This window comes from Macadamia integrifolia, chromosome 6 (assembly GCF_013358625.1).
Source record: "Macadamia integrifolia cultivar HAES 741 chromosome 6, SCU_Mint_v3, whole genome shotgun sequence".
In the NCBI taxonomy this organism is placed as follows: Eukaryota; Viridiplantae; Streptophyta; class Magnoliopsida; order Proteales; family Proteaceae; genus Macadamia; species Macadamia integrifolia.
Window position 1 is genome coordinate 21,537,841 of NC_056562.1, and position 23,587 is coordinate 21,561,427.

General features: G+C 41.5%; 1 protein-coding gene across 1 annotated transcript; it reads right to left on the reverse strand.

Annotated features, from left to right (window-relative positions):
• Positions 1-13,928: 13,928 nt before the first annotated feature.
• LOC122081013 (ricin B-like lectin R40G3) lies at positions 13,929-18,823 on the reverse strand. Its single transcript, XM_042647946.1, has 4 exons — positions 18,147-18,823; positions 17,893-18,015; positions 14,457-14,685; positions 13,929-14,187 (listed from the first exon to the last, which is right to left on the reverse strand). Coding segments are annotated over exons 1-4 (831 nt in total). The 5' UTR covers positions 18,624-18,823; the 3' UTR covers positions 13,929-14,185.
• Between the last annotated feature and the right edge of the window lie 4,764 nt (positions 18,824-23,587).

Consider the following 23,587-nt stretch of genomic DNA (forward strand, 5'->3'; position numbering starts at 1 on the left):
TTGGGTTTACTGAAAGTGGGGTGTGACAGCTTGGTATCAGAGCTTGATGCTTTGCCTTAACTCACAATCTCAGCCAAACCTTGAATTGTGTATCAGGATTGAAAATAAAAAAGACTTCAAAGACAACAATTAATAGAATTGCACAACCTGGAGACAAGCATAGGTGTCAAAGCCGATTCATTAGATAAAGAATTTGAATACATAGGTGTCAAACCAATATTCCCATCACCCACGAAGCGTATTCATTTCCAAATGTAGTCCCGGAGTACATGATACCGGGAAACATCAACCACAAAGTGTATTCCATGACTACATTTAATCTAATGCACATAATTAATGCATGAATACAACAAACATACGGCAATCACGATACTGGAACCACCTCGGCCACATCGGATTCTGTCTCACAACATACATTTCATATCATTTGCATCAAAATATAACATGTTATAGAATATCATAATCATTTAAGCAATTTAAATAATCATGTGAAAATCCTACACATGCGAGCAGTTCTATAATAATTAAACAATCCCAAAATAAAAGTCGACCATCCCTCACCTTGTTTAAGTTTGAACGGATTAGGTTCCAAGTATAGCCACCAAATGCTCAATTCAATTCTGGCCCCAAGGTATGTGCACGTCTCTGTCCTAGACACAAAGGCAATCTAGTGTTATTGCGTGTCGGGAATATCAGGGAAACCATAGTGTTTACCTCCAAAGGAGTCATGACACTGTCTAACCTAGAGAGTACAGGTCACCAGATTCAGTCACTGAAAACAGGGTTGGAACCCACCGGATTCATCAGGTGTGAATCTGATGGAGGAAACAGAGAGCTCATAAGAGCTTCCTATTCACCGAAAACAACCCACCGAATTCAGCCCCAGGTGTTTCCGGTGGCTGTTTCTGGTGGAGACACAGAAAGTGACTTTGCCATTTGGGGCTTTTCGGCTCAGGCCCGATCACCGGGGTTTGTTCCATGGAGTTTGCAGGGGTTATTCCTAGCATCATTTTAATCCAAAGAAATCCCACCATTGGGCCATTTGCGAGATACATCGATTGAATGATCGAAACCCTAGATGGTCATTTGGTCACAAGTGTTGCCGGAGCTCACCAGATTTGGTTTGAGCTCGTCAATCACACTAGGGAGGTGAAATATGTACTCCCCAAGCTTGGGGTGGTGTGGGGTCAAGTGGTCTCATTGAAGTCTTCCCAAGTGGGGGTGGGGTTGGCTGCCCTTATAATGGGCTCAGTAGCCCTCCACCAATCATCAACTTCATTTTGCAATTGATAGCTGGCACATAGTATTTTTTGCTCATCATTGCAGCCCGTCAACTTAAAGACTTTCTCCGTACCCCCTAATCCATCTTGAGGGGAACAAATAATCATGGCTCACATTGGAGAAGTATGGGGGCCTCAGCCTTTGGAAATTCTCCATCATATTAGTTAAGTTACTCCAACCCTCTACGTGCACTTGGACCTGCCCTTGCACTTGCCCGGGTAATTGTCCTTGAAACTACCCTTGCATGTGTCCATGCACTTGCCCTTGCATCCCATCAGATGTCTGAAGGGTGATTGAGCCAGCTGGCACTGGGGCTGGTATCGATGGAGTAGGGGGTGCGGGAGATGCATTCCGGGCTTTAATAGCAGTCTAGATCCAGGTATCAATCCCGACCATGAACTGCGTTTTCCTTTCTTCCACCTCACGCATCATGTTGCCCATTATGTTGTCCTATGCCATGAGAAAAGGTGGGGTCGATGGCACACTACTCGGTCTACCTGTTGAGGAATCTTAATTAGTCACGCATATACAGATAGCAAGCACGTTAAGGTCAACATGCATAGTGGGACCTGCATGCATACACAAGGAGTAATTTAGGGTTAGAGCATGCACAGGTGGGGTCCACCAAGTATTGAAATCCGATCATATGCGTATTAGAGCGTAAATACCTAATTAAGGAAGCAAATATTATAATATAAATAAAATAAAAATTCATTCCCAAAATAGTTCACCAGAAACAGGGGTTTTTCACCGAAAATATGGGTTGGTTCTCTGGAAATATGACTGATATTTCCAGTGACCAAAAAGGAGACCAAAATTAAAAAATTTCCTCACCGGATTCAGGTCCAGTGTTTCCGGTGGACCCAAAAATGCTATAAATAGGCTCGGGTTTCATTCTCTTCTCACAAAACCCTATTCTATCAGTTGGAGAAGGAGAGGAAACGGTTAAGGAAGGTCTCCCCAGCCATTCCCTAATTTTTGCTTGCGATTTTACGCCCGATTGATGCCATACACACATCCAAGGTGAGTTCTTCTTTGACTTAGGTTTTAAGATTTTCTCTTTGGTTTTTGGCACTCTTCCTAACTTAGGTTTTATTCTTCTTAAACCTTAGGAACTTTGTGTTGCAACCATGTCTGGTTGTCATGTTTGTCCCCGCCGTGGTGCCGCACAACCGGTTATTCTGGAGGAAGAACAATATGATCACAGATAGGAGCAGCAAGATCACTGGGAGGAGTTTGAGTATAGGAATGTCGACCCTGGGAAGTATGTGAGAACAAGGGACTTCTATCAGTTTTGCCTCCATCAATGCTTTGAAGCCCTAGGGTGGTACCATATCCTAAAATCAAACGTGAAGTACTACCCAAGGCTTATGAGGCTCTACTACTGCAATCTGCGATGTTAGAATTGTGACACTGAGGAGATGAGGATCACCTCGAGGGTGGAGGGAGTCGATATCTCCTTTGGCATGGCTGAGTTAGCCAACATACTAATGATCTCCCATGAGGGAGAGCTAGCTTACTGCCTGCCTAGGACTCCATTTTATGACTTCCAAAACTTTGATGTCCAGGCGAAGATGGACAACATGTTCACAAAGGAGGCTTCTGGGTGGCACTTGATTGCTAATTATCAGGCTACATCGAGGGTCATATGCAGAGCCATTCAGCTGAATGTCCTCCTTACCAACAATCATTTTGATGAGGTATCCATTCTACAGGCCTATGTCACTTACTGTGTCTACATGGGGCTATAGGTTTGCCTCCCCTATCTGTTGATGTGGACCATGGTGACAAGGGCCAAGGGAGGGGCATGTAGGGCTAGAAACCTCTACTACAGATGGATCTTGACCGATGTCTTCTTACGCTTTGGTGTGGACTTGCAGGATGAGGAAAGTTTAGGGACTGATGTCTTGGATTTCAACCAAGACTCTCTGATAAAGATGACATTGAACATGGATGAGGTCACTGAGGATAAGGATGAGGCTGAGGAGGAACAACCAATGGATATAGGGAGGTGGTAATGGAGGTGGTCACGATGGTGATCAGGAGGGTGATGGAGGTGCTGATCTTACTGTCCCTCCACATGTGCCTTCTACTAGCGTGATTCCACCACCTAACCCTTAGACTATGGGGACTTTTGTTGCCTCCTCTTCTTGTGGCACTAGGGGTTCAAGGCCCACGAACTCAATGATGTGATGGTCCACCTGGATACCACCACCAACATACTAAGGAGGATGGACACTCGACTAGAGAGTGTGGACAAGAGCTACTGCCTGCTGAACACATAGGTAGCCTCCCTAGAGGCACAGATACAGGCAATGGTCTTCCACCTTGCCATTCCAGTGCCAGAGCTGGGAGTACATGGTCAGAACCGAGCTCAAGGCCGAGGGTAGAATCAGCAGTAGGACCAACAGTAGTAGTGGCTTATGTTGCCACATAGTCTAGGATTTCCCTTGTTATGCTTTCCTTACAGTTCTTATGCTCTAGTGTTAGTTGCAATTTATTTCCTGTCATTTGCTTCTGTTATTTGAATTCCTAGATTTTTAGGCTAGTTAGGATTTCCTACTTTCTATCTTTTATTTTGAGAAAAATTGGTGTAAGCTTATGTACTCAGTTCTTTATTATAATGAAACGGCTTTGACACCTATACTTGTCTCGTACTTGTGCAATTTCTATAAATGGTTGTCTTTAAGATTTTTATTTAAATCCTAATCCCCAAGTTATGGTTTGGTTGAGATTGCGAGTTAAGGCAAAGCATTGCGCTCTGATACCAAGCTGTCATACCCGAATTCTAGTAAACCCAACTTACCATTAGGAATACCGGTGGTGTGAGTAAGATGTGAATCATGTTACAAACCTACCAAGATCTCTGATAGCAGTACCTTAACACACAAAATCTCACAACACAAACCAACCAATAGCAGCAGAATCCGAATATAATAGCCAAAACATAACTTAAGATGGGGAACATCTAATGATATCATATAAATAACCAAGTTATTCCATTACAATTTTCCATGACTTACAAATAATAAGCCCAAAATATACCATTCACAATTCGGTATTAGAAATAACAAAAATACCCCAAGCATCTCATGGTGTCACATATGCACAGTAGTCGCAAGCACAATCTTGGTCATGCTCCCCTACTTCGGGCATCCACCCATTGCTCACTCCGTACTCGGGTCTGAAGAATAGAGAGTCACAAGCTATAGGCACGACTACATCATCTAAAAGAGGCATATACATGGGGTGAGCTTGCAACTTGCTCAGTGAGGGGGTGGAGTTCAAGCACAACCAAGCACAAATGTTCACACACACACACACATATATTCTATGTTGACATGTATACAGGAATTAAACACATAGTCCATGATGCGAATGATGTAATCTATTTGGTTATTAAACCACCTAACAATACAACTAAGTTGGGTAATGCTACAATGGCACATTAGACTGTATCCTTGGTTTGGGAACCGCCATCCACTACACAGTGATACAAACCCTAGCCGTGATTAGAAGTCTGCCGGTCCCGGGATGCATCCATCAGTCACCCAGCAAACCCCTGATAACTGCCTCTTGGCAGTCATAGCACCGGAATCACCATTAGTCACGCCAGACTAGTTCTCACCTCTGGCAACAATCACATCGTACCGTGGGTGTGGCATTCTAAGAAGGTTCATTGAACATACCACAATTGGGTTATCCAACACCTTACCCCTGTCGGCAAGGGGACGTAGCATAGGGAATGTCACCTACCACAATATCCTACATGCCTTTCATAATGATACAGTTTGTATGGACCATGCAACACCAGGATCACCATCGACCATGAAGCTGGTCTATTTCCAAGTATAGTCCCGGGGTACACAATACCAGGATACCATCGGCCACAAGGTGTAATCCATGATTATATACCTATTCTAGCATACAAAGCAGTTGAGTATGGACTATGTAACATCAGGATTCTCATCAACCACGAAGCGTATCCATTTCCAAATGCAGTCCCGAAGTATACGATACTGGGAAACCATTGGCCATAAAGTGTATTCCGTGACTACATCTAATCTAATGCACATAATCAATGCATGAATGTAACAAACATACGGAAATCATGGTACCGGAACCACCTCGACCACACTGGATTCTGTCTCACAACATACATTTCATATCATTTCCATCAAAATATAACATGTTATAGAACATCATCATCATTTAAGCAATTTAAAGAATCATGTGAAAATCCTACATAGACGAGCAGTTCTATAATAATTAAACAATCCCAAAATAAAATTCAACCATCCCTCACCTTGTTTAAGTTTGAATGGATCGGGTTCTAAGTACGGCCACCGAGTGCTCAATTCAATTTTGACCTCAGTGTACATGTGCATCTCTGTCCTAAACACAAAGTTAATCGGGTGTTATTGCTTGTCAGAAATACTGGGGAGAAACCATAGGGTTTACCTCCAAAGGAGTCAGACACTGTCCAACCTGGATAGTATAGGTCACTAGATTCAGTCACCATAAACAGGGTTGGAACCCATCGGATTCATCAGATGTGAATCCGGTGGAGGAAACAGAGAGCTCATAAGAGCTTCCTATTCATTAGAAACAACCCATCGGATTCAGCCCAAGGTGTTTCCAGTGGCTATTTTTGGTGGAGACACAGAAAGTGCCCGTGTCATTTGGGGATTTTCGGCTCGGGCCCGATTGCCGGGGTTTGGTCCTTGGAGTTTGTAGGGGGTGTTCCTAGCATCATTTTAATCTAAAGAAATCCCGATTCTATCGAGCCATTTGGGAGATACATCGATCGAACGATCGAAACCTTAGATGGTCATTTGGTTACAAGTGTTGCTGGAGCTCACTGGACTTGGTTTGAGCTCGACAATCACACTAGGGAGGTGCAATACGCACTCCCCAAGCTTGGGGTGGTGTGGGTTCAAGGTTCACATCCATACACACCTTATCTTAGTTTAAAATGAAGAGAGAGAGACAGTGGTAGGAGAGGTGGATCTTACCTCCGACAGGGATTTCAGAAACCAAGCGTGCAGCCGACACCAAGGTAAGCTCCAAACTCCTTCTTCCCTCCTCTTCCTTTTTCTCCTCTTTTTTCCCTCTCCCATGTTTTGTACAAATGAGAGAAATGAGGAAATGAGTCCTCATTTCCACTTATATAGTAAGTTCTCAGTAGGGCCTATTTGGTTGGTCCTAGTCCAGTCCAAGTAAGTTATTCCGGCATTTGAGACATGCATGCCCGTCTCCTTTGACTTATATGAAACACAATTTACGGGGAAGGTGCGGAAGAGTGTGTGTGATCATCTGGGGCTGTTCCCGATGTGGGAGGTGGGGTCCACGGGCATCGAAACTAGTTCAGCAGCACAAGTGCCACTAAATTCAGCCCACCGGATTCAGGCCCAGGTGCCTCTATTGGTCTATTTTTGGTGGTCAAGATAGCTACGTGTCTTGACTGCTTGCTCTCCACAAGTTGGTCTTGCACGAGTAGTTGCCCTAGGCTATGCACATAACCTTCCGATAGTTTTGGTACGTATCGGGATTCGAGTGTAGGGTGCCGAGTCACTTACCGTCTATAATCGAAAGGCTTGAATCCTATCTAGTTGGATTGGAAAGCAACGCACGAGCAAGTGGGGTCATCTCTCCCCCTTTTGTAATGGGCAGCCGCGAGCCAAAACTCGATGGTACTTTCTAATTCTGATCTGAGACCTATCACAACAGTTCAAATTAGACCAGGTTAGGGCACTGGTGTAACATTCAAACCTTCCAAGCCTAAGCAATAAGTCACCTAATGCCTTCCCACTTGAATCCTGTCGCTTGTTGTAAATTGCTGAGAAGACCTTGGACACATCCCTAGGAAAACCCCCTAGTGATTGGAAAAAGTTGGACAAAAGTCTATCCAACACGGCACTAGGATGACCACCGAAAACATCACCTCAATCTGGTAGTGCTTGCTATATTGAAATGACTCAAATGCCTATGGGTCCAGCTACGCACATCGTGACCAAGTCCAACTAACCTCCCAAACTACATTGCACCTTTCCCTATGACTTGCACACCCTGTGAGTCAAAGGTGGTGACAAATAAGCCCTAAGGCCGCCCTCTATATAAGGGAGAAATGAGCTCATTTTCTCATTTCTCACTTGTACACAACGTAGGATAGGGAGAGGAAAGAGGAAAAAGAGAAGAAGAAGAAGAAGGGGAAGCTCCTAGCTACATGTGTAGTTGCTGGTTACCGCCGAAGATAGGTGCTACCTTCCCAAACCCTTTTTCCTTCCATTTTGGTTTTTGGTTTATTGGAAAACCATTGATTCACTGGGTTGGAGGGGTATACCTTGACCCCTGTGACTCCCGATGGTCCAATTGGTGTGCATTGCACTCCCTAGCATGTTTCTCTAACTCAAATCAAGCTACCCTAGATCCAATGATATTTTAACCAAATAAGGAGGTTAGGGTTTTAACCGTTTCTTCTCTGTATCTCCCAAATGCCTCGGTGGAAATATAAATAGTTCAGTTTTAATGAGAGGAGAGAAGACCCCCTACAATCTTTATGAACAAATCCCAGAAATCAGGCCCAAGCCAACAAACCCCCATGAAGTTTGGTCAGTAGAAGGAGACCCACTGGAAGGATAGGGTTAATCCGGTGACCAAAATCCGATTACCTTTGAGACCTCAAGTGGCCTCTACCGGGCCATCGGATTCACACAGTGTTAATCCAGTGTCTTGAATCTTGAATTTGGTGACACTTCTGAACTGTCAAATTTATAGTTTTGATACTTTTTTATGGAAACCCTGTAGGTCCACCTAGATGTTCTCGACACGTGTTAACACCCGTTTAACCTTGTACCTAGGACAGACACGATCAAAAATTGGTGAGGCCTAGTAGGGTTCAAATCAGGTACACAACTTGGGAATTTTCACTCGTTCAGTTGACAGACGAGGTGAGTAGTGGCCTGACTTTATTTTGGTGTGTTTTAACATTATAGAACTATGTGCACGTCATAGAAATTATGTTTAGCTAATTCAACTGCTTATATTATATATTCGAATTGTATAACATGTTTAATTGCTATTGAACTGTATACATATTTTGGGTTGTCTTGAGGTTATTCCGATACCATGATCTTCATATGGATGATTGCATCATGCATTGGGTGCACATTAGAGTTAGCTATGGTTGTGTATAAATGATGTGGCCGATGGTAATTTTGGTACTGCATATCCCATATTGAACTATATGTTACTAGATAGGCTTAGACATTGATGCGATCTTGGTGCGATGTCATTGTTGCCGGAGGTAAATGCTAGTCCGTTATGGCCAATGGTAACTCCGATGCTATGACTGCTAGAAGGTGGTTATCAGGGGTTTTCGAGGTGATTGACAGTTGCATTTCAGGACCGATAGGCTCCTATTCACGACTAGAATTTGTATTTTTGGGTAATCTATCTGTAATTTTCAGAACCAGGGATACAACCTAATGCGACGTAGTAGCATGAACCCGAATTAATTGCATGTTAGGTGGTTTAAAGTAAAATGAATTGCATCATTCTCGTATCGTAGACTATGTGTATTTTCTTGCATGAATCCCATCCCTCACTGAGCTAGTTGTAGCTCACTTCATGTGCATGTTGCCTATTAGATGATGATGTAGGTACCGCTGTGTCACTAAGCAGTGACACTTCTTCCTTTATGGCCGAGTACTGTGGTGACTGGTGGACACTAGAACCTGAGGAGCACGATCCCGATTATGCTTGTGATAGTTGTGCATATGCCACACCTTTTGCCGAGAGTGGGACTGTTGTCTTCTCTGATGCCGTATTTTTGTATAATATACTTTTTAGGTAACTATATGTATGTTTTGGTAATTATGAAAATTAATAACTCTTGTTATGTAATATAATTAACATTAGTTGTTCCCCCAACTTGATTTACATGATTCTGCTACGATGATTTTAGTTGGTTCAATAATGGTGTGATTGTGATGGTTAAGGTACTCCTATTAGAGATCATGGTAGAGATATAAGACATGTAAGCGTCTTATTCACACCGCTGGTATACTAGTGGGAGCGAGGTGTGATAGCTTGTTATCAGAGCGTGATGCTTTGCCTTAACTCACAATCTAACTGAACCTTAGGATATTGGGGGATTAGGATGAAATAAAAATTTTATATTAATCATTAATTAATAGTGCACAAATAGGAGACAAATATAGGTGTAATCAGATTCTTTGATAAAGAAATTTAAAGCATAAGCCTTTACATCCATTTCCTTGAAAATAAAGTATTGAAAGCAAGAAATCCTAAATAATTCCTTTACAAAGTTCATAACTGACAGAATGTAGAAATAGAAAAGTAAAATGTAGAAATAACAACCAGAATATCATAACTAGAATTAAAAGCCTTCTGTGCGGGAAAGCTAGAAAGCGGGAAATCCTAAAGCTAGACGGGCATCCTAGTGCCACTACTCCTGAGGTGGTGCTGGTGTTGCTGGCTGTGCCAAAGGTATCCCAAAGAACATCGCCATGTCCTTCAACTGCTGCTTCAGTGACATGACATGACTGTCCAGTATATAGTACCTCGGTCTATGCTTTCAAGTCATTTATCGACCCTCCGAAAAATGTTGTTCGTGGTGTCCAGATGACTAACCATGTCACTCCACCCAAAATCTTGTGGTTCCCTAGAAGAAGAGGCCCCGGATGTCCCCATCGATCTTGGTGGTGGGGAAAGTTCCCAAGAGCGGGTGGAATGACATCATCCTGTCCGAGTCCACCCACAGGGTTCCCCTTGACATCTATGGGCTCTTGATGCATCTGTGGCTGCCCCTGTTGTTGCTGCTTTAGCCCCACATCCTCGTCTTTATCTTCTTTAGTGTCCTCGTCGATGTTGATAGTCACCTTCTTAAGGGACTCATGATTGAAGTCCACCACATCAGCCCCTAGAGCCTCCTCCTCATAATTCACCACGAAGTGGTTGAACACCGAGGTCAGAAGTTTGCTATAGCATAGGTTCCCAGCCCGACGATCCTCAGCCTTGTTCACCATATTGCATATGATGATATAAGGAAGGTTGAGTTGATTCCTCATGTAGACGAAGTAGGTCACATATGCCTGTAGGATGGAGACCTTGTCATAGTGACTGCTAGTAAGTAGAATGTTCAGTTGCATTATCCTACTTATGATTTATGGAGTAGCGGTAGTTGGTGGAGCGAGACCACCTAAATTCCTCCCTAGTCAACATCCGGTCCATCTCATCTTGGACATCAAAGCTCTAAAAGTCAGTCGAGCCAGTCCTTGGAGGACAATAAGCCAACTCTCCACCATTGGCCACCCTCAGAATGTAAGCCAACTTCACCATATTGAAGGAGATATCGATCCCCTTCACCCTTGAAGTAATGCATATATTCTTTGTGCCACGGTTCTCACATCTAAGGTTGCGATAGAAGTACCTCACGAGCCTAGGGTATTGTAGCTTTCTGGCTTTAGGATTTGGTACTAGCCTGCCGTGCCAAACTTTTGACAGATACAGAACCATCAAAAATCCCTTGCTCAGACATGTTTGTCGAAATTGAAATTCTTGTCTTCAAAAAATCCCTGTGGGCTTGTTCTACCACCAACCGGGACCATTGGTGGTCATACATCTCTTTGGTTGGAATGGTGGGCGATCAATTTGCAGCCATACGATGGGGAAAGGTGGGGCGTGACGTCATTTTCATGAATAAATGAGAACCTAGAGTTTTGAAGATCAAAACCTAAGTTAGAACAAGAAAAGTTAAGCAAAAATACCAAATTTAGGTTAAGAGTGTAGAGAAACTTACTGTGGTTGCTTGTCCTTCCCTTGGCTGTTTCCCCCTTTTCTCCACATAAAAGTTAGGTTCTAGAATGAGAAAGTGACCCTTGGACTACCTTTTATTGTAAGTCTAGGCTTCACTGGAAGCAGCCAGTGGAAAAGGCACCTCAATCTGGTGACCTGTTTCCGGTGAAGTTTGGAGCCCAAAATAGGTTCTATTTTCCCACCGAAAATACTCACCAGATTCAACAAAGGCCTTCCGATGACCTATTTCTAGTGTGATTTTTTACTGTATTTTTGGGTTTCTTTTGTGCTTCCATGCCTATTACTTTTATGCGGGCCCTTCCCTATGCATGTTCAATTGTAAGACATGCTAATATATGTATTTGTGATGGCTAATGGAAATTCCCAAACAGGAATTATGTCGCGTTGGAACACCTATTCTGACTCGAATCCATCGCCTCCCACTTCCCCATGCGAGGTAGAGGTAGGCCATCTAATGCACCTATTGCCCCTACAGTCCTTAACGCCTCTGGGCTTTGGGTTGTCGACTCCATCATGAAGCCTCTGAGACTATAATGTGACAACGCCGCCGCTGTGTACTACTTCAAGAATGACAAGCATTCTAGCAAAGCTAAGCATGTTGGAGTGAAGTACAAATTTTTGAAGGAAGCTGTTCAGGAATAGAAGGTGTCTGTATCTCACATAAAGACAAGTCTTATGATTGCAGATCCGTTGACCAAGGCAATGACGCCTAAGCTCTTTGTAGATCTTGTATCTGATATTGGTCTTACAAGAGTTTAATGTATTGGTCACATTTTATTATAGACACCCTCTATTATTTGTTATGATCATGTTTATGGATGAGCCTGATCATTTCTCATTTCTATCTTTGTGTATACAATTATTGCGATATGAATAAGATATTATTGTTTGGACCGTTTATTATTTGTTTCCCTACTTAAGAACCGATTAGGGCGAGATTGTTGATACTGCGATTGTAGAAGGGAGTGTGTCGACTGATAAATAATTTCATTCATTCAAGGTATTATTGAATGAAACCAACAGATGTGGTATTCTGTTAAAGTGACTACATTGAGTTCTTTTCTAAAACTATTAGGATCCAAGAATTGTCGTTTTAACAAACAAATATTTTAACTTGTTTTCTTAAATAAAACTTTGGTTGTTGTGAACTGGTCATATGGTTCAAGTGAGAGGTTGTAGGATTTTATTTTTCTTATTTGTCCCAATTGACAATTGATGGGGTTCCATTATGGAAACCCAATATTTGATTTGATTGTAAGAATATCTTGGATTCTATTGAGGATTCCCACCATATTAGTTTGGTTGCAAATATGAAAGATTAATTCTCTAATTGATTAGTCTACCTTAATGGGAGATTGGCATTAATGTTATTAAAGGAAATTAGGTCCCCCCTTGTATGGCTACGTACTAATCATTTTTTTTTTTTTATAATACCAAGGATGTCCGGATCTTTGACCCAACTAATCCCTGGGGTCACTATGATACCGCTTACATAGGACAGGGTTAGTCTGAGACGGAAACTCTCATGCGGTGGCCCTAAGAAGTTAGGTGTAACGGCGAAAGTTTGATCACAAGACCTCGCTTCCTAAGGCGGAGTACTGTGTCCCCTCCAAGCCAACTACGCTAACCCCTTGGGGTTACTACGTATTAATCTCACCCATAGGAGGAGTGCATTGAGAAAATACTAAGGGGAGAACCTACTTCCATTCAAGAAGAAAAAAATTATTCATTCGTACAATGACGCCATCAAGCTCCACTGAAAACATGTCATTGACAATAAATAGTATGTCATTTCCCCTTCTTGTATTGAAACGATTCATGGTGTATTAACAAGATCTTTATTATGGTTTAAGAATTATGATGCTTTAAATTCCATCAAGCGTATGTAAAAGCATCAACAATAACGAGATTTCTACCTTTCTTATGGTGTAGGATAGTTATTTTATCCTCCCATGTGTCTAGGCATAGTTGTCACGCCACCTTTTACGGTTATTTTTCCCTTATAAATATTACTAAATTAGTAGATTTTTTTGTGATTTACGAAAACGCATGTGCCTTAACTCTCAAACCTCCCACATCTGATTTCAGCACCCGATTATCAGTTGCAACTTTGTGTAATTGCTAATTAGCATCAGTAAGCTCCTTGTTCAGAGAAGCCTTTTTCTCCTCTCAATTGATCAACCTGAGTAGAACAAAAGAAGATGGAAACGAGAGAGACTCACTGGCCGAATGGAGACAAAGAAGGAGAGGGCAGAGCAAGGCAGGGCAGCGGCTTAACTCAATAGCCTCACATGAAGACTTGCCAGAGAAGAGGACTCAACGATTTCAGTTTTGACCATGACCTGACCCGAGAGAGAGAGAGAGAGAGAGAGAGAGAGAGAGAGAGTGGAAAGCAAGTTCGGGGAGAGCAAGGAAGGGAAGAGGAGGTATATCAGATATGAGAAAAGGATGACCCCACCTCAACCTTCCCAACCACCTCTCCGCTTGTACCAAAGATATTAATTTTAAGCAGCGGCAGAGCTAAAGCCTCCGTAATCAAGGCGGAATATCTAAACCAACAACAATAATTAACCCTCATCTAGACCACATGCTCATTGAACTTCTCCACAAACCTTATCTCCATCACTTCTTATAAGAAAAAAAGTTGGTATACCATCGTTGCCTTTAGATGATGTACTGATGTATTATTATGAGGAAATGAACACTCCTTTGTCACATGGCCAATGTAGGGGGTAATGAGGGACACACATGGGCATCAATAGGGGTGGGTTTTTTTCTCCTATGTCTGAGTGCAGTAGCCATGCGACTAGGGAACAATCTTTTGCCCATTATTATTTTTATTTCAATAAGTAATTACTATACTATTCATATATAATATAAAATGAGAAGGTGAACAACCATAGAGTCTAGCACACATACATGATCTCTGGTTCCTGACCCATACAGAATGGTAATCCTAGAACACCATAATAATACCCAACGAGAAAATATAGAAAGCCTGTAGCAAAAGACCATAATCTTGTCGCAAAAGCTTCCAAACACGGGAGGCTCCACAGCACACAGGTCCTGCAATAAGTTGGGGAAGAATATCAAAAAAAGGAAAATTTTGGTTAGCCTTCAAGTGAATGAATGAATAAATAGGCTCTCCATCTCCCTCTCTAACTACGGGATGACATTTCTTTCCTTTCCTTTCCTTTGCTTAAAACAAATCACCTTTCCCTGATTCAGGTGAGATGCCCAGAGAAAATCATGATCTTAATCCCTTAAAACTAGAGAAGCTGGGACATTTCCTGAGAACTACTGATGCTATTTGTTTGAGATGTTTGAATACTTACAGTAAGGAGAAATCTTCCAACGCTGATTATCACCTTTCTTCCACTCCCAAAGCACAATAGTAGTGCCATCATGGACTCCGCCATGGTTCTGATCCCCATGGAAAGCATCCATGTTCAAACGAATGTTATTAACCATTCTTATCGTTCTAAAGCCATCTCCCAAGTCCCTACTCTCAGTCCACAGGATTGACTCATCAAGAACATCAGGGTTGTAAGAGATCAGCTGGACCTGCAATAGATTTTTTAACAAAACGAAAAGATATTCACCCCTGCAGCACTTAAATCTGGATGGAATGAAAATACAACAGACAAATAGCTAGTAGGATTCCCACTCTAAAAAGAAGGCAATAGGATGGAACAAAAAAATGAAGATTATGAACAAACATAGGATTCTGCAAAATCCTGTGGAAAAGGCAGGTAAAATTGTTGACACAAAACCGTGAATTATATTCAAGATAAATTTTACATTGATACATAGAAAATAGCATGTACCTGTCACAGTTATTCTGCAAAATCCAGCTTGACAATTTATTAATGGAGTATCAGCATTGAGTGAAGCAATGCAATGTTATGTAGGGGTGTCAATTCGTGGCCCGGCCCGACCCGACTAAACCGACCGGGACCGACCGTTTATAGACCGGCCCGGCCCGGACCGTTTATTAAACGTGTCGGGCTTGAGCCCGGCCCGTTCATAAATGGTCGGTCTCGATTTTGCTACTTGGACCGTCGGGCGCCCGACCGAGACCGGCCTATTGTGCACCGACTTGGCCCGACCCTTTAATGATTGTAGAATACCTATTTTACCCCCCAAATTAAAGAATAAAAACTAAAAAGTAAAGACATGTTCACATTTTAAATAATGATTATATTTGGTATCATTTATTGATTTATTGTCATTTTTTTGGGCTTGCATGAGTGGGCCGGAATAGAAGAGCACATTTTAAAGAGGGCCTGTTTAAAAACCGGTTAAAGCCCGTTTAACATTAAACATGTCCGTAGCCCGGTTAAGGCCCGACTAAAGCCCGATTAAGGTAGCCCGATTATAGCCCGAGACCGACCGACCGAATATAAAGTGTACCATACCCTCAATAACTAAGCCCGATTAGTTAAATGGGCGGACACGGTGTAGCCTTTGAAAGTCTTCAAGCCCGATTAAGCCCGACCGAAACCAAACCGGCCCAACCGATTGACACCCCTAATGTTATGAACCTCACATATTGGATTTTTACCAGGAAAAAAAAAAAAAAAAAAAAAAAAAAAACATATTGGATAGAAAGATAACGAAGGAGGTGGGAGGTGGGAGGTGGGGAAGAAATAATTTTCACATCCAAAAAGTGCTTCAGTCACTAAAGTTGAGAGGAGAATGAAAAACATAATTGTCAAAGAAGTTGGCTAAGCATCCTGGCTCTTTCTTGGGTCCAAGGCAATAGTACACCTTGTTGACACTTCTCGAGTTCACATTAATTTATGTTCGTAGGTTTGGGTTTTACATTGATTTATGTCCGTTGCTTTGTTTCTTGCTGAATATGCTTATATTAACCGACACTTTGTTTATATATATATATATATATATATTGTCCATCTGCATGGACCATAACTGGTATAATTATATTGTATTGATATGACTACTATATTTCATATCAAATTTATTATATAAAATTATCATTGTTATATTACATGGTGTCCCTTCAACGCCTTGGGTCACCTTGATGACTATGATGAAAACATCATGTTTTCCATTGGTTGCAGAAGAAGAAATATCATGTAAACAAGAGATCATGGTCCATGCAGATCAGTAGGCAATCAGCACTGATGGCTTTCATGGGATCCTCTTTGACAACATCATGAGAGAATGAAACAAGCTGATGCATTCATATCTTACATGTGAAAACCCATCCAGCATAGGTGGGAGCCAACCCCTCCCCCCCACCCCCCTCTCCCAAAACACCAAAATAAAAAAAAGGGGCTCTGTTGGATTAAACTTTTGATGGTAGCAGCATGGAAAACCTGGGACGAGCAGGTATGGAGGGCGTCTTTTGGTACCATGAAGGGGTTACACTGAGTCTTTTTAAGAGCCAATTGATTTATACACTTGGTGAAAAGAGAAAGATACCTTTCAGGCCAAAGGATTATCTCATTTCATTGAACTCTGAGAACAGGGAACTCATTGGTGAATTTATTGGCCAGAGTGGTAAGATATAGCAAAAGCATTTCTTTTTGCCTTTCTGTTGAGTAGTTTGAGTTTTCTTTATCCCCCCTTGCCCCCCCCCCCACCCCCCGCCCCCCGCTTTCCGCTTTTTTCTTTGTTTTTGGTTGACTTGTTCATGGCTACATGAACAAGTGTATGATGCCAATTGCAGACGCTTTCCTTGGTCAATGGCCGAATAAAATTGTTGCTTCACTTGTGACTTAGAAAGAAAAAGGCAAACAGTGTGTAAACCCCAGTGTTCTTAGTATCTAAAATCTATATCAACTTATCATTACATAGGAGAGAAGGAAGACTACATTGTGTCAATCAAATGCCCTAAGATTAGTAATTTTGCTTCTAACCTAAAATTGAGCACAAAATAGGAGAAAGTGTCATCCAGTGGGTGGATCAATTAGCCACTTTCCACTGTGACTTTGAAAGGTTGGTTTGGATAATTTCTTTTGCATCTTTGCAACAATCATTGGTATTCCCTATTAATGTCATTGCTTTTGGTGTGGTCCTTGGCACTTTTGCTTCCAGGAAACAAGGAAAGCTATACAGAGAAAGCAATCCTGATTGGAATGACGAACATATAGTAGAAAACTAACACTAGAATCTTCAGAGATACTGGATTAGTGGAGGAAGTGATTAAGACCACAATGGTAAGGGCAGGTGGGAAGCAACAGTCAAATCTAATGTGGCTTCCCATTCCATTAGATCTTGAAAGAATGGCAGTGGTTATTATCACATCTTCACCACAAATATCTACCATCATGCATCGGTGGACACCCCATCCCAAGTCTCTTAGCTTAATCATAGGAGCTTGCCAGGAAATTTAGATCAGGGTGGTACCAGAGGTGCTTCCAGGAACATCAGATGATAGACTATTGTTGCTTTCACAAGGCCCATAGGCATCCAATCCAATCATTACTACATTGAAAGCATTGCAGAGTGTAAACAGAAAGTTTTGACGTGAAGAGATTGGTATCCCCCATAAAAAACAAAGGATACGTAACCATGAGGACTGTAATCCACTTCCAAACAATGAAGCTTATCAACAGAATCCATAATTTCTAATGAAACTAAGAGCAAACCTCGGAGCTTTGTCAAGATTATAAAATATAATTTACCCCGGCTATAAATAAAACAACTGTGGAATTAAGAAAGTAATTATTCGACCTAGACTCTCAATGATTCTAATTCTTTCCCTAAAAAAAAATGAAATTCTGTTTTACATATAAAACTTACTGGATGGGTGGCTCCAATGGAGTGCTTTATAGCCTGACCAGTAGCCTTATTCACCATAGAAAAACTTGGAAAACCCTCTTCATCCTTCACCCTCGTACTATATTTCTCATCTTTAATCCAGTGCTACCAAACAACAACAAACCCGGATAAGGAAATCAACAGAGTCCAAAAAAAACATGGAACTAATAAAATAAACCCTCTTGAAAGAGAAACATACAGAGAGAAAGGGTTAAAATGAAGGATTGGAAACATACCTGAAATGGATCATTTTCATCAGATCGAGCGAGTATGACATGCCCATCTCGGATAGTGAGAGAATAATCAGTTTGAGTCTTGGAGTAGACCCTTCTGGTGGGTTTATTCAACAGTTCAGATCCAGAACCACCATGGCTGTGATGTTGTTGGTGGTGGTGGTGATGAGTTTCAGAGCGAAAATCATCAGATGGAACAGGATCAAACTCCTGGTGGGTCTGATGAGTGACATGGTGGACCGAAGCATAACCATATTGAGGTTCAGATTGAGGTTCGTAATGGTGATGAGAGACATGGTGGACAGAAGGGTAATCAGGTTCGTAGTCAAAGCGATTGGGAGGAGGGGGAGGTTGTTGGAAGTCTTGCGGCGGAGGTGGCCAAGAGGGCTCATGGTTGCCGGGTGGTGGGTACTGCTCTTCATCATCCCTTCTCTCATGATGGTGGCTGTGATGATGGCGATGCCCAAATGGAAACTCCATCTCCTTCCTCCAGAAGTCCACGACAGAGAGAAACGAGAGGGCGAGAGACGCTCGGCGCTCAGGAATAACGCCTTGTTTTTTGAGCTGGGTGGGGTACGCCTGTACGGTGGGTTGGGAATTAGAATAACGCCTGTTCAGCCAATGGTTAGAGTGTGGATCAGCATTTAAAGATTGGAAGAAAGGACTGCCAGGCTGTATGCACTACGCGGTGATTCCCGTGTCTCTTTTTTTCTCTTACCATGCCCCAGTGGTCAATGGCTAGCCCATTGGATGTTAGTCGGGCCAGCAGCCACCTACTTCTATACGTCCGTATACACCATGCTTACAACAAGCGATCTCACAACCTCCTCCTTGGGCACTCCATGGTTTTAAGTATCTCCGATACTGATACGATACCCTCTGATATGTATCTTAAATTTATTTGACCGATACGATACACACCGATATGATACATTGAATTTTGTAAATCATTTCGTATCAATATATATCCTACAATAGATACCGATATGCATCAATACACCACTAATACACATCGATATGATACGACATGCCTCGATACGACTCTATGAAAAATATAAAATTGAGGTAAAATGTACGTTTCGGTATGTATTGGTACGTATCGGTGAGTATCGATATGTATCGATCGGTACGTATCTGTATATATCCTCACGTATCGGTGAATATCGATACGTATCGGCGCTACGGTTATATAATGGCCAATATGGGTAATTTTTCAGAAAAAAAACGATTTTTTGAAGGGTTTTTGTTCCAAAGTTGCTGTCAGCCATATTTCTCTCTAACTAAAGTGGAAATCAAGATTGGAAACAAGGATTTTACATTTATAGGACAACTACAGACCTTGAATTCTTAGTACGATACCCTCAATTTAGTGTTTATGCATAATACATGTTATCAATAGCTTTTTTTAACAAATTCTTTATGCAAAAGTATTTAAAAAAATGTTTTCTATCCATTTATGTGTGTATCTTTAGCGTATCTTAGTGTATCTCCGATACGATACGATACCCTCCGATACGTATTTTAATTTTGACCGACCGATACGGCGACCAATACCGATACTTTAATCCTTGGGGCACTCGCTCTTCAAGCCGAAGCTGCTACCACTAGGCTATCTTAGTGTTCGCCCTTGTGTCTCTCTCCTTTCTGCTACTACGAGATCACATGTATGCTCCTTAATTGTGGGAGGAGAGATTCGCACATCAAAGCGCAACATTGATTATATAACCAGATAAGAAACTTAATGTTTTTACCATATTAGATAACCATGCACATGTTATTTTTTTTTTTTTTCCCCTCTTTGTAAATGGGAACTCTGACTGTTTAGCATCAGGAATGCCCAAATACAATTGGGCCACTCAGTTTGGGTGGGGGCAGTTGGATTGTTTCACACCCAATTGTGTTTGGGCATTCGTGGCATTCCCTACGTCAAACTAGCATGATTCTTTTTTCCTTTTTATTTTATTGTGGTAAAATTGCACACCTATTGTGCCATGTGAAAAGATGATGCATGAATTTTGACCATCAGATGCTTTTGGAATAATGTGGATTGATTATTTATCAAATTTAAAACTAAATCGAGTCATTGACCTTCCAATGTAATGGTATATCCTCCTATGTATGTGTAAGTACCCCTAAGCAATAGTGTGAACTTGCCACCCATCAAGTTTTAAACCTAAATCGAGTTATTAACTACCCATAATCAGGGTTTTAAGAGGTGGAATCGGGGATGGAATCGCTTGAGAGGACTACACAATTACCTTCTCCACTAATCCACCTTTTTGGATTGGTTTGGAATCAATTGAGGAAAAAAGGCTTATTGCATATATATATATATATATATACCATATAACAGGATCGATCTACACCAAAATCCAGGGAAATAGGGTTATCCTGTTTCTATATGGTGAGAAGAACGAGACCGGTGCAATACCGTACTCCGATCTAGCAAGGAAACGAGAACTAGGATAGGTGCAATACCGTTCCTATAACTAATTTGTGCAAACAAACAAATAAATAGAGCAAGACTATGAACTCAAAATAAGAACATAAAATAAAAGCTGCTTAACCGGATCTATTTTTCATAATCAAGAGGCACGACTGTAGGCTTTGATCTAAAGATAGAACAGAAGCAAGCTATATGCAAGATGAAATGCAGAAAATAATGATGCAATTTAAAAATAAACTTTACTATTATTTGGAGATCTTTGTTACAAGGTTTGGGTAGGCTTAGGTTGGAGGATTTGAGAAGAAGAAAGGTGTTTGATGAAGCTTTGGGTTGTTTAAGCTAACCTTTGAGGGCGATCGAACTTGCAGGGGACGATCAGACCTTGGAGTTGTTTGATGACAGACGGAGCACCTGGAAGACAGGCAGAGCGTGATGATCTTGAAGGGCTAAGAGGAGCGATCCTTGGGAAGCTTCTCTCTCTTAGTTCTAACTTTTTGGGAGTATTTTTACAAGTACTTTGGGAGAAGGGGTTGTGTTCCTTTTATAAAGGAAGGAGATACATTTGCATTTCATTCAGGTTTACGGTGCATTTGAGTTCATTTGATATTGTTCTAAATTACATTTGGAACAGTGCTAATTACATTACATTTGGTACTGTACACTTGAATTAGGAGCACTATTTGGGGCACTATTGGTGCCGAAAGTTGAAGTTGATTTCGTCCTTTGATTTAGAATCTTCTGTCTTGGCTATTGAAATGGAATCTTCAATGATCGCACCACGGCATTCCATATGTCTGAGACACTATTTTTCGCATTGGTTTGATCAAGGAGTTTGTACCATATTTGACTGAGCCTGGTATTGGCCTGACTGCCCTATAACCTAGGACAGTAACAGTACCACATTTCCTTTAAGAGATTGTCCGTGGTTAACTGACTAGGTGAGTTATTGATATTACCAGTCGGCTAATTTAGAAGATGTTAGGGACCAAATCAGCGTTTGGTCGAAGACTTTGATTTTGTGGTAGCCTGGTGGGTTTTGCAAGAGGTTACAGTCTTGAATTTGCCTGAAGATGATGATGCTTTGGAGCTGGAGGGTTCATCATCTGGTTCATCTTCATAAGGATTTTGAGCCATTTGTTCACTATGATAGTGGGCCAACATGGATCCTTTGATGGATCCAAGACTGTACGCACCATCACTTGAGCCTTCCTAATCTGAGTCAGAACCGAGCTCAGCAAGGCGGGCTCGTAGGGCTTTTTTTTCACTTTTGATGCTAGACTTTGATGAGGCCGGAAGGGCCAGTACTGGTTTGAGACCTGTAAGGCTTTAAACAAGGGTCGTCTTTTCATATTTGGAGACATCACAGTTGCCCCACCATTTGACGTGGTAGACACGTGAGAGGACGGGGGCAATCCAGTCCTGGGTTTGAAAGTCACCGATCTCGTAGTCCCAGAAGAGGATCCAGAGGAGATCAGACTGGTGCGGTTACTGTTGGGTGTGTTTGCAAAATATTTGAAAGGAGTCCTGTATTTGTGGTGGAAGGATGCTGACCATGGGGCCATATTGATCCCACCAACGAGGAAACCAGAGGGGTATTTGGTTGTTGAATTTGTAGTCAAAACAGAAGAACCAGGAATGCCGATTATTCCTGTTTTGAAATTAAAATGCTTTGTACCAGGCCTCCTGGTAGTCATAGTAATGGTACACGGGAGGGGAATAGATGTTTGAAAAGTTTTTGCATGTCAGGGGGTGGCTGTTCCATTCTTTGAGGCTGAGGATTTTGCAGATGATCACAGTTATGTGTGTGACCAAGGATGAATCATTCCTGTTGAAATTTAGTTTGAATCTGATAGAGTCAGTGTTGACAAGAATATATTCATAAAATTCTTGTGTCTTTGCGGCTGTTGGGGAATAGTAGTGCCATCCCTGGAAGAAGATTTGTCTTGCAATGTTTGACAGAGTATCTATGTAATTTTTGAGGACATCTTCAATAGTGAAGAGTTCTTCTTTGAGTGGTTTCTCATGATATTGGCTTTTGATTTTGGATCCTTGTGCTGTTTGGAGAGGTTTGGCTTGGGTTGTTTGGAGGATAGAACTAGCCATGTTTGTGGTCTGGACTGGTCCTGCTGCCGAGGAAAGGACTACGGCATGGGAATATGGTCGATTTGTTGAGGTCAACTGGGTTTGGCTACGAGTGACCATTTGGTTTGAAGGAGGGGCAGTAATGCCATAACTGTGTTTGGATCGGACAAGGTAATTTGAGGAGATGGATTCTTTAAGGGGAGTCATTTTGAGGAAGTTTATTTGAGAAGTTTGGCCCTGTAGGAATTCACGGGTAAGAAAGTCAGGGACAGAATTGGAATCTCCTTTAATATATTAAATTTCAAATTCAAAAATTGATGTAAGGCTTGCCATTGGGCAAAATTTTGTTTTGAGGCTAAGTTTGAAACATCGTTTTGTAAAACAAATTTAGCTGCATTGCAATCAACATGGACTAAAAATGGTTTATTTAATAGTGCATTTTGAAACTTTTGTATGCAAAGAACTATAGATAGAATTTTCTTTTTGATGGTACTGTAATTTTTTGAGCGGTATTCCAGATACCGGAAGTAAATTGGACCAGTTGTTCTTTGTTTTTATTAGGGAGTTTTTGTTTGAGAATTCCACCGTATCAAATATCTGAGGCATCAGTCTCAACAATTTAAAAGCCTCAGGGTTAGGGATGAATAAGCAGGGAATTTCTTTGACTAATTTTTTGATAGATTGAACGGCAGTTGTTTGAGCCGAAGATCAGGGAGTCAGGTTCTTTTTAAGCCGAAGATATAGAGGTTTGGTAATCTTACTAATTTGGGGAAGAAAATCACGAACGTAATTTAGACTTTCTAAAAATCTTTGTAATTGGGTTTTATCAAGTATTTGATCAAGGAATTTTTTACCAAAAGAGATGGCACGATTGATAGGGATCAAGGTGCCTTTTTCGATCAAGTGCACAAGAAAA